Below are 12,522 nucleotides of genomic sequence, written 5' to 3' on the forward strand. Positions count from 1 at the left end.
CAGCGGTATGGCCGCTCCCCGGTGTGCGTGCGCTGGTGTATTCTCAGATATGCAATCTGTGCAAAATCCTTGCCACACTCAGCGCAGTGGTGTGGGAGCTCCCCAGTGTGCGTGCGTTGGTGTCTTCTCAGGTGTGCGATCTGTGCAAAGCTTTTGTCACAGTCAGCACAGCGGTACGGCCGCTCCCCGTTGTGCGTGCGCTGGTGTATTCTCAGGTGTGCAATCTCTGCAAAGTCCTTGCCGCAGTCAGTGCAGTGGTATGGCCGCTCCCTGGTGTGAGTGCGCTGGTGTGTTCTCAGGCTTGAGCTGTGCGCAAATCTCTTGCCACAGTGGGGGCAGCAGCGCGGCCGCTCTCCGGTGTGCGTGCGCTGGTGTATTCTCAGATATGCAATCTGTGCAAAACCCTTGTCGCAGTCGGAGCAACGGTACGGCCGCTCCCCGGTGTGCGTGCGCTGATGTATTCTCAGCTTTGAGCTCTCTGCAAAGCCCTTGTCGCAGTCAGAGCAACGGTATGGCTGCTCCCTGGCATGTGTGCGCTGGTGCTGGTTCAGCGCGGAGGGGTTGCTGAACCTCTTGTCGCAGTTAATGCAGTGTTGGGGACACTGGCCCATGGGGAGTCTCTGTTGTGTAGCCAGATCCGGTCTCTGGCTGAGTTTACCCCGGGGATGGACTGCGTCCTGTGCATGGATCCCTCTGTGGGCCGTGGGATCCTGCGTTCCTGCCGCGCTTTCCCCACATTCAGCCTGTGTCCTCTTTCCTCCCGGGATCTCCTGCCCTGCTGGAGAGAGTAGAGGCAATCCCGGTGTTAGCTCATGGTTAAAACTACACCTTCAACAAAGATGGAAAAATGTCACGGATGGAGCGATTTCCCCATTTCTTCGTGATTGTTTTTTGGATGGGTGCCTCACCCTGCAATGGCAGCTCCTCTCCCCCAGGGCTGGACCCAACGCCTTGCTCTGGGCATTGAGACCTGGCCTGTGAGGTTCCAGTGCCACTCTGATTTGCCCCCGCCCACGGTCATGATGGTGGGGGAGGTGGGACAAACTTCAGTGAATGGCATTGCCACCCAGGTCCACTGTAGCCCACCCCAACCCCTCTGCACCAGAATGGGGTTAGGGTTGCAGCGCTAGGGGGAAGGTGCTTCTTTGGGTGGCTAGTGCCCCTTGGGCAGGGCGAAGAGGAGGGCAGGTTTTATTAAAAATCATGGAGTCACCACAGTAAATTTAAGGACCTGTGACGTTTACTAAACTTATATAACTGCTCTGTAATTTCGGATACAAAATGCCGTGACAAATCTGCAGCTAGACTCAGGGTGGTTCTATCCAATGTTGTTTGTGCAGCACCTGGCGCCTGCTCCCATGGGTCTCGTTTTATGCTTAAATTGTAGCCTGCCCAGGATACAGGCAGCGCTTGGCACAACAGGGTCCTGGTTTTGTTTTCAAAGTGATTTTGTTTTTATTTCAATCAGAGGGGTTTATTTACAGTTTTCACCAAAAAGGTAGCAGTGATCGGTCGACTAACATAGTGAACATCAGTGTCAATGGGGTAGGATCTAAGCCTAAAATAGGAAAATAAATAGTTATGAATTACTTAGACAAGTTAGATGTCTTCAAGTCGGCAGGGCCTGATGAAATACATCCTAGAATACATAAGGATCTGGCTGAAGAGATCTCTGAGCCATTAGTGATTATCTCTGAGAACTTGTGGAGGATGGTAGAGACACCCAAGGACTGGGTAAATATAGTACCTAGCTATAGACAGGGGAATAAGGACAACTCAGGGAATTATAGACTAGATAGCTTAACTTCAGTGCCTGGAAAGATAATGGACCAAGTAATGAAACATTCTATTTGTGACCACCTAGAAGGAAATAAAGTAATAACTAACAGTCAGCATGGATTTGCCAATAACAAATTATGTCAAATCAACCTAATATCCTCCTTTGACAGGAAACAAGCCTTGTGGATAGGGGAGAAGCAGTAGATGTCACATATGTTGACTTTAGTAAAGCTTTTGATACGGTCTTACATGACCTTCTCATAAATAAACTAGAGAAATATAGGCTAGGCAAAGCTACTATTGTTGGGAGATATATACACACACACACACACACAATGTTATAGGCTTGTAACGAAGTGGGGATTTGCCCTTGTTATGTTGTATGTGAGTCTTACTGTTGAGCCTATGTGAGTTTTACTGTTTTGCATGAATGTGTGCCTCAGTTTCCCTCTGTGCTGCACCAATATCTCAGTAGTGGGAATAGGGGTATGTGACTTTGGCTGAGAACTCTGGGGCAGGTGAGGCTGTTCCAGCTGTCTGCATGTATGCTATAACCGGTGCCCTTTGTAACCTGAGACCCAGGAGGGGGATGCAACCAGGTGATGACCAGGTGACACTCTGGAGACAAGGACAAGGAGCAGCAGCAACAGGGGGGTGTCGGAGGTCCAGTTGCTGGGAGTCTGCTTGGGGGGACTGGAATAGGAGGAGTCCAGGACTTCTGGCCCAGGACCACCCAAGATGGACTTGGCTGAAAGTCACTGATTTCTGTGCTAACAAGTTCTGTCCTACGCTGTGTTCCTGTTGACTAATAAACCTTCTGTTTTTCTGGTTGGCTGAGAGTCACGTCTGACTCCGGAGTTGGGGTGCAGGGCCCTCTGGCTTCCACAGGAGCCCCGCCCGGGCAGACTCGCTGTGGGAAGAGCACGGTGTGGAAGAGGATGCTGAATGCTCTGAGGTCAGACCCAGGAAGGTCGAAGCTGTCTAAGGAGAGATATTAAGGAGTGCTGGATTTCGAGATGGGGTCTTACAGTTTTGGGGGAGTCCTTATTTAAATTGAATAAGGGTGACTCCTTATTTGTGGAATTTGTGAAGAAAAAAAACGTGTGGGGAGATCCCACGTGGAGAACTCATTACAATAAGTGTGAGTGAGTGAAAGCGCGTGGGGAGATACATTGAGGTGTTATTGTAACAAGGTTCAAAACACTGTTTAAGAAGAAAAATAAAGGGATGGAGGAGGCATCCCAGTGGACTAAAGTTAAAGCCCCTTCTCTGTTAGAGAAGGAGATTATTGCATTTGAGACGTGCCCTTGGATGGAGGGTGCAGTGGAGCCCAGTGTAAAGACAGATACCTTAGAACAGGGGTCGGCAACCTACGGCAGGAGCCGATTTTGAGTGGCACACAGCTCCCTGCCGCAGTCCCGGCCCCCAGCCCCACTCAACCCCCCCGCCCACCGCTCTCCCCTGCGGGGGCAGGAGGCAGAAGCTTGGTTCTGTGGCAGCCAAGCTTCCCCCCTCTCCCTCTTCTTCCCCCTGCGTGGTGCTTTCCTGCCACGCCTCCTCTCCGTCCTTGGCCAATCAGCTGATGGCCCTAGAGAGGGGGAGGGGAAAAAGCGGCAGCGTGCACACAGCTCTGTAGAGGACGCAGAGAGAGGTAGGGACAGAGCCTGGGGAAAGGGGGTGGAACAGGGCATATCCCTTCCAGCCCCCTGCCTTGAGCCGCCCAGGGCAGGGAGCTGGGAGCACCCCTACGAGCCGAGCACCCCAGCCTTCTGCCCTGCACCCCCCCACCCCAACACACACCCAGCCTTCTGCCCTGCACCCCCACAGCCCCATCCTTCTGCCCTGAACCCCCCCCCACACTCAGCCTTCTGCCCTGCACCCCCACACCTCCCCACCCCAACACACACCCAGCCCTCTGCCCTGCACCCCCCACAGCCCCCAGCCCTCTGCCCTGATCTCTGAACCCCCGCCACACACACCCCAGCCTTCTGCCCTGAACCCCCTCCCCCAGCCCTCTGCCCTGACCCCTGAAACACCCCCCCCTCCCCAGGTCTGGGGTCCTGGCCGCAGGCCCTGATCAGCCCTCTGCCGGCCTAGGTGAACAGAACCCCAGGCTGGCAGCGAGCTGAGCAGGCTGGTGGCGTAAGATCAGCATTTTAATTTAATTTTAAATTACGCTTCTTAAACATTTTGAAAACCTTGTTTACTTTACATACAATAGTTTAGTTATATAATATAGACTTATAGAAAGAGACCTTCTAAAAACGTTAAAACGTATTACCGGCACGCGAAACCTTAAATTAGAGTTAATAAATGAAGACTCGGCACACCACTTCTGAAAGGTTGCCGACTCCGCCTTAGAAAATATGTTTGAGAAATATGTACAGCTGTACAAGCCTAATGCCAGTAAAAAGCAAACGGCCGTAGCGTGGCTATTGTGGCAAGCTATTAAAAAGGCAATTGCATGTAAGGGGCAATCTTGCGGAGTTACAAATATTGCAAGAGAATTCTAAAACTTGCCAGGAAAATTTGGAGTGGGAAGTGAGGCAGGCACAGATCATGCAAACTCAGTTAGAACAAATGGGGAAACAAAATAGGGAATTGGAAAAGAGAAGGGTGGATTGGGAAAAGATTAAGGCAGACAAAGATAAATTAGACCATCAAGTGGTAGGGATGAAATTATTAATTTGAGACCCAGAAAGGAGTAGATGTGACTCGGAATATCGCCTGGAGGTATTTGAGATCGAGGGGAGTAGATATAGATAAGTGGAATGGGAGACGCACTGATGAATTGATCAAAGCAATGCAAAGGATGGAAGAGGAAATGTCTAAGGAGCAGAAAAGAGTTGCAGCTGTGCAAGCTGAGGGTTCAGGGAAACCCGCTCTATAGGGAGGCCCTGATGACAAGTAGCTCCCACAGGAAATGGGTCCCCAGGAGTGGGAGATGGTAACTAGATGAAGATGGGATTCAAATGGGAGGCCAAGGACAACTGTCACTGTGGGAGATAATGGGCCCAAAGATCCCTATTGGATAGTGGGACTGGTGTAAATAGTGTAAATAGAAGTTGTGATTTGACTCAATATGTGTCAGAGATTATTACAGCAGCCTCCTTTATTGGGGAAGGAGTGACAGGAAAAATGTATCATTCAGTAGAAATAGCTACACCGAGAGAGAGTGGGGGATGTTTGTTGTAAAGAACAAATGCTTCAGATAGATCAGGCGGCTAAGCCAGTAATATTGGGGACTCCTTTTTTGAAGAGGAATTGGTTGGTTTTGGATTTAACTAATGCAGTTCTGTGGCGTGTGCCTGACTGGACAGAAAGCGTCCTGACACCAGGGTACATTCCAAGAATATGTGCTGCAGAAGCAGTGGAGGAGATTATATTGGATCAACAGGATGTGGGTAAAGGAGTTTCCCAGTGTATGGATTAAGAATAAAGCCGAATGTGATCAAATTGAAGCATGTGTTAAAATTGTGGGGGACAAAGTGCCACCGCAGAGACAATATAAATCTCCTGTGCAAGCAGAGGCAGGAATCGAGAAAATAATTGAATCATTAGAACAACAGGGAGTGATTGAAAAGGGGAATGCCGCATACAATAGCCCAATTTGGCCCATATTAAAAGCCTCAGGAGACTGGAGATTGACAGTGGATTTTAGACAAATTAATAAAGCTGCCCCCCCATAGCACCAATAGGAGCAGATCTACTTCAAGTGATGGCAAGAATACAGGGGGCCCCTAAATGGTTCTCGGTCATAGATTTGGCAAACTGTTTTTTCGCCATCCCATTGCATCCCGATTCTTGGGCCTGCTTTGCGTTGACTTTTAAGGGACAACAGTACTTGTTTAAAAGAATTCCCCAGGGCCTACATTGCGGTCCGGCTATTGCGCCCCAACATGTGGTGCAAATACTGGATCAATTATCCAAAGAGGATCATGAGAATGTCACCTCATATGTAGATGACATATTAGTGTGGGGGGGACATTAAGGAGGAGGTGGCTGAGTGGACTAAAAAAGTGTTGAGACTCATCCAGGAAACTGGTTTCAAGGCTAATAAAGAGAAAGCCCAACTAGTGCAGAGGAGAGTGAATTATTTGGGGGTGACCCTCGGGGAACAAGGAATTCAGGTAGATCAACAAAAGGTGAAATCATCAATGAATTTACCAAGGCCAGAGGATTCTCATACGTTGACGTGATGTTAGGAGGGTTTAACTGTTTAAGGAAACAGCTGGAATTTTGCCATTATAATTGTACCCTTGTGGCGTTTACTAAAAAAGAAAGGAGAATGGGAGTGGGGGCCTGAACAAGAAAAAGCTTTGTCATTTAAAACAAGCTTAGATGCAAGCTCCAGCATTGAAATTCCCAGAGATAAACAAGCTGTTTGTGATTAAGTTGGCAGCAACCCAACAAAGTCTAGCATGAGTACTAATGTAGGAAATTGACAGGAAGTTAATACCGGTAGCATACGAGTCTAGAAGATTAACTCCTACGAAGCAGCAGTTTGGGATCTGTGAAAGAGCATGTTTAGCTGCTGTGTGGGCCAGTGAAGCTTTTGCTTTGACTACTGGCACAGCCCGTTATAATACAAACACCTCACTCTCCCCTGAAGTATATTTTATTAGGGAAACTGCAGGGGAAAGGAGTATCGAATGACAGGATGGCCCAATGGACCTTGATGTTAACTAGCAGAGATGTTACTTATGAGAATAACAAACAAGCAATGATGTTACCCTATGCCCTCCGGACGGAAGGAGAGGAGCATGAATGCCCACTTCCAGACCGAAGTTAGTTGAAGACACCCCCCCGGTAGATGAAGTGTTAAGCCTCGGAGAAAAAGAGTTTTGGTTTACAGATGGTAGTTCATACTGTGAAAACTCTAAGAAATATACGGGATATGTGGCTGTACAAATTGATGGGGAAACTATTTCTGGTTCTATGAGTATGACTTCAGCTCAGGGAGCAGAGGTCAGAGCTCTTAGTGATCTGCTTAAACAGAAAAATAACGTTGCTGGCTGTCATGTCTATATAGATTCAGACTTTGTGGGACAAGGACTGTGATACTGGATTGGGATTTGGAAAAAGAATCCTTGGGAAACAGCTGAGGAGAAAAATTTGGTCCAAAAGGAGGATTGGAAATATCTCTATGATTGGTTGAAAAAACACGCAGGAAAATTAAGAGTAAGACATATTAAAGGTCATCAAAAGCGAGACGGGAATGAAAAAAAATTAAAAAATTAGCAGCAAAGGAACCTCTGGGAGTTCTGGTAGTTACTAGAGCTCCAGCCATAAAACAGGAGGTTAAACCTGAGGAAAGATGGGGAAACGGGAAGATACAAGGGGGCTGTGCGGTGAATAAAAAAAAAAAAAAACAGGAGAGGTAAAGTTGGTACCTGACAAACTTCAAAGAGAAGAGATTATTAACCTGTGTCGCTCTATGGTGCATCAAGGAATAGAGAATACTCTCTTTAAGGTAAAATAAATTGGAATATGGCCTCAGGTGCGAAAGGACGTAGAAAATGTTGTTAAAAACTGCATAAGGTGTGCACCACTGAATACGAGACCCTTGTTGCACTAAAGAATTGTGGGGCCATGGAGTAGAATACAGGTTGATTATATTGATAAATTGCTTAAGATCCAAAGGGGGAATCAGTATTTATTAGTGATAGTAGATTCCTTTTCTGGATGGGTGGAGGCGATTCACACCAGAAATCATACTGCAGAGACCACTGCCAAAAAGTTGTGGGAAGTAATGTTTAGTAGATATGAAAAATTATGTGGGGGAGGTCTACGTTGGATATTAGAAAACACTATTCACTACGAGGGTGGTGAAGCACTGGAATGGGTTACCTAGGGAGGTGGTAGAATCTCCATCCGTAGAGGTTTTTAAGGCCCGGCTTGACAAAGCCCTGGCTGGGATGATTTAGTTGGTGTTGGTCCTGCTTTGAGCAAGGGATTGGACTAGATAACCTCCTGAGGTCTCTTCCAACCCTAATCTTCTATGATTCTATGAACTCCAAAAGTAATTTATTCTGATAATGGGCCACATTTTGTAGGAGGAGTAATTAAAAGTTTTATTAAAAGCTTTAGGAATAAAGCAACAACTACATATCCCCTATCATCCTCAATCGTCAGGACAGTAGAAAGGATGAATCAAACTATTAAACAAGCTCTATGCAAAGTAGTGCAAGACACTGGCAAAGATTGGGACGATAAATTGCCAATGGTGTTGGCGGCCATCCGAAGTAGTGATCTGTTGGGTACTGGCTACCAGGCTTATCAAATTCTCTTTGGAAGGCCTATGAGATTGTGGAGCCCTTTATTGTACCCAGAAGAAGAAGAGGAGATATCAGTTACTCAATGGGTAAGGGTGTTACCAATAGAACTTAAGAAAATGGAATTTAAACTGACTGACACCACTGAAAAAGCAAGAGACTATGTGGATTCTCGTGTGGCTCAGGACGATAGATTATGGAAAATCGGAGATAGAGTAACGTATTTGAAATTAACATAGAAAAATCATTTCCTGGAGTCTAGATGGGTTGGACCATTTTCCATCATGGATAAAATTTCACCTACTGTAGTGCAGATTAACAAGGGGGAAAAGGGAAAGTGGGTCCACACATCACAATTAAATTTATGGCCTAAAGATTAAATAATGTTCCTTTCTTTTTCTTTTAGTTTATTTTACAGAGGGAAAGGAATGCCCAATTGCACCGGAGATTATCCTGTACGGACCTTGGATTTGGAGCGTGGCTACGGTGCTACAATTTTTATAATTGGTTTATTGTTTATGCTTGCTTTGCATTTTGTGCTTAATAGAAGAATTGTGTTGTGTGCGTTATATTTTAGGACGAAAAAAAATAATACCGGAGCTCGAGAGAAGATAGAAGAGGTTAGTGTAAGTATTTAGAATAATACGGCCAGAAGGATTGGATATTATTCCTATAGAATAATGGCCATGACTTCAATTTTGAATTATGAGGATCCTCAATAAGGGTGAAAATATGGTTTTTGGCTTTTAAGCTTTTTGAATATTTGGGGAAATTTAGGGGTACTTGGATATACATATGGGAGCACCTCTAGGATGGAGGTATGGATAAAAGGGAAAAATACATTAGACTATTCGTGGGATAGAATGGGAAAAACAGGACCAAACAAAACCAGATGTAAAGAAAAACGCTTTTGAGGTAAAATGTGAAATATGGTGGGAAGATGGCAAAAATATGACAGGGGAATATCTAAGGCCAAAAGATTTGATATTGAGATGTTGCAAGGGAAAATGTCAGCTGTGGGTAAGATTTTGGGATACAGACACGTGACAAAATTTTGGTGCATTATCGGAACAAGGAATAAGAAGTGTGGAACTCCAACTGAAACAAGCCCAACCCTTTAAAACATCTCTAAATGTAAATCTATTTGGTGTGTCTGAGATTGACAATAAAACTAATACGATGTGTACAGATGCAAACCTATGGGATACAATACATAGAGAGAATGGTTAATCTGTTAAGTAATGGACCATGGCCTTTTGAATGGTTCAAAGATCCTCATATATGGAATCAACAAATTGCAAGATGAAAGAAATATATAGAGTTTAATTGGGACAAAGCCACTCTGAGGGTGGAGTGGAAAGGCAGAATGCTGTTACACAACACAGGGAAGCAAAAAAAATAAATAAATAAAAAAGCAGCAATGGCCTGGGTGTTGCCAAAAATTATTAATGAAGAGTTATAGAAAATAGAAATAAGTGGGACACACTTGATTCAAGAAGAAAGGGATTATAAATTAGTAGAATTGATGAAACATTGTGAAGAGTGGGGATGAAGTAAGTGGGTGTGCCCACAACTAACTTGGTCCCTAGAGGGATGTCATTTGAACCATTCAAGCAGACAATGTACCATGCAATATTTAGCCTCTCATGGCACAAGAGTGTTTGATTTAGTTAACGGGTGTATTTGTGTGGTAGCCACTGAAAAACATGTATTTTGGGGAAGTATGACAGAAAAAGGCCCAATTGAGTCATGTGAATGTAATGTAACAGAGGTCATTATTAATAGAATTATTTACCGAGGTCCTCTATTTTTAAAAAAGGAAATTGTTTGGGAACCAAAAGATATGGACTGGTCCTTTGATTTGGGGATACATTGGGAACAATGGGAAAAATTTACTGATGAAAGCGAAAAAAAAATCAGGCAATATGCAAAAGATATATCTAAGTCTGCTCAGCTGGGAAAAATAAACATTTTGATCCACAATGGTCAAATATTAAAATTGGGGAAAGAAGGAGAAGAATTGGCAATTTCTCATTGGTATGATATTTTCAAAGGATGGTCTCCCAGTGTCACAGCTCTTCTAAATTTAATGCTACATCCTATTGTGATATTATTTGCATTAATTATTTTGTTAACCTTTATTATGCTATGTTTATACTGCCGAATAAGAAAGCGACAAGAAGTTTTGGAGCAAGTGATATATAAAATTGAATTGCTTGCGAAATTATAAAGTGATACAATAATTAATGGCATTAATCATGTATCAAGAGGGGGGAATGTCGGGATACATATTATATATATATATATACACACACACACACACACACACACACATTGTGATTAATCTATAACTTATTACATGGATGTGTCATTGAGGCCTGGTATGAATGACGCGTGCTTGACATGAATACGTGCGTTGCAACTTAGCAACCGAAGCAAGAACATACGGTCAAGGACTATTAGAACTATCTGTGCAAAAACAATCTTGTTTTGTTCAGAGAAAAATACGGAAAATGAACAGAAAAGGAAACAACACCAGCTGGACTGATATAAAATTGTATAAGAATTGGAGGAAATGGCACGCCTTGGATCATGGCAGCTCGCCCAGGATTGTCTCTTTGGAATTGTGTGGGTAGAAGGCCTAGTAAACAAAGGGAAAGAACCGAGGACGTGACAGAATGGACTATAAATGTTCGCCTATGACTTCTGCAAATTGGAGTTGTTTACTGATCCAGAGCTCCATGTGGGTATAGATGTGGTTTTCGCTGGCTCCCCGCATCTTATGATCGGAAGGAATCTCAACTGGCCATCGGGCCCATTCTGACCTTTGGACTCTAGGATAGTATGTTTGGGGTATGAATGTGGACCGAGTAAGGTTTGTTTTGTAATCAATAAAGACCATTTAGAGTATTATACACCAACACTTTGTCCGTACCTGCCTGCTCCCCAAACCCATAGGGAGACCTCTACTGAGGGTCTAACACTCCTAGTGATGGAGAATCCATTTTGTCCTGAGGGGAGCTCTCCCAGTGGTTCATTCCTACCAAGATAAACACTGGCCTCTAATTCCCAGCCTCAATTAGTCTCCCTTCTGCTCCCAGCCAGTGGATCTCGCTCTGCCTTTGTCTTCTACATCAAGGAGCCCTTCACTAGCAGGTGTGTAAATCAGAAGGGATCAGATTATTATGACTCACCTGAGGAGGGGCTCTCAGGCCCGGAGCTTTCCCTGGAGTTCTCGGCATCCCTGATCCAGAGCTCAGCCTCCCCTACCTCGATCCGGTGGATTAAGTCCGGTTTGGAACCTGAATAGCCTGTTTGGGGGGAAAGTTTTATTACTAAAGTTTTGGCTGCAGGGGCTCAATTATATGTTGGTGCAGCCCAGCACAACAGGGCCCCGACCTCGGTCAGGGTGTGTCTTTGCAGCACCTGGCACGACGGGACACTGATCTCGGTCGCTGCTTCAGAGGAAAGTGCAGGAGATCCCAAGCAGGAGAATAATGAAATAAACCTTCCTTAGATTTCTTCTGGTGTCCCACCAGGCAAGTTCAGTTCATACTCTGAAGCAGCAACGTCTATGACCCGTCTCAATTTTCAGTGGGGGCTGAGTTTTAAATCCTTACCAGGGGAACTCTAGAATGGATGTTCCATAGAAATATCCCATTCTGCTAATATCTTGGCCTCTATGTTACCTTGTGGCACTACGTTCCATAAGACAACTGTGTGACACCGATTTTCTTTAACGAGTTGAAACACCATTGAACCCCCATTACTCTCAGATTAAGAAACAGGGTGAGTAGAAAGTCCTCAACCACCTTCTCTCTGGTCATTCACTTACCCAACTGTCCCCCCAAAAATTTACCATGGGGGAAGATTTTGGAAGAAGGGAACTTTGCTCCTTTGCCATCTTATAGCTGTTGAAAACAGTTTGCAGTATGTCATTAAGGCATCGGCCACAACGTGTCATGGCAGGTGGCACCATTCAGAGCTACCAGTTCTTGCACATAGGGTGCAAGCATTGTTCAACTGTACAGTTGTTAAATGTACTATGTTCATTCTTTTGGGGGAGGTGGGGAGCTGTTGCAGCAGCAGCATTTCCCTGCCTTATTTGTCTAACTAGAGTCAGTTCTTGAGGCACAGTTGTTACTCATGTAACTGTTTGCTACCACCTCTGTGCCAGGACGGAGGTAGGTAATGCAAAATAAACAAGTTACACTGAGATTAGCCCCAGGCTCTGTAGCCCTGAGTTCTGCTCCAGCAGGAAGCCACCGCTCAGCCCAGAGCTGCACATGGCAGCTGAGGTATGGAAGGAACCCAGACATTTCACAGCTGTTAAAATGAAGCGCAATTGGTCCTTACCCAGGGAAACGAGGGCCCAATAATTCCTCAGCATCTGGTCCCGATACAGATGCTTCTCTCGCTGGGATAAGAGCTCCCACTCCTCCCGGGTGAAATACAGAGCGACGTCCTC

The 12,522-nt window shown here is 45.3% G+C and overlaps 2 protein-coding genes across 2 annotated transcripts in view; one reads left to right on the forward strand and one right to left on the reverse strand.

Annotated features, from left to right (window-relative positions):
• Positions 1–12,522, reverse strand: part of LOC112117612 (zinc finger protein 271-like) — a 50,758-nt gene that overhangs the window by 844 nt on the left and 37,392 nt on the right. Inside the window, exon 5 of the mRNA XM_029913483.1 lies at positions 1–462. Within this exon, the coding sequence (XP_029769343.1) occupies positions 1–462 (462 nt within the window). The remainder of the gene's footprint in view (positions 463–12,522) is intronic.
• The window catches only part of LOC112117614 (translational activator of cytochrome c oxidase 1), a 16,067-nt gene continuing 11,472 nt past the window's right edge, over positions 7,928–12,522 (forward strand). Inside the window, exons 1-2 of the mRNA XM_029913482.1 lie at positions 7,928–8,039; positions 11,156–11,347. Coding sequence (XP_029769342.1) covers positions 7,928–8,039; positions 11,156–11,347 — 304 coding nt within the window. The remainder of the gene's footprint in view (positions 8,040–11,155; positions 11,348–12,522) is intronic.

This window comes from Terrapene carolina, unplaced genomic scaffold (assembly GCF_002925995.2).
Source record: "Terrapene carolina triunguis isolate 2854851 unplaced genomic scaffold, T_m_triunguis-2.0 Scaffold666, whole genome shotgun sequence".
Lineage (NCBI taxonomy): Eukaryota > Metazoa > Chordata > Testudines > Emydidae > Terrapene > Terrapene triunguis.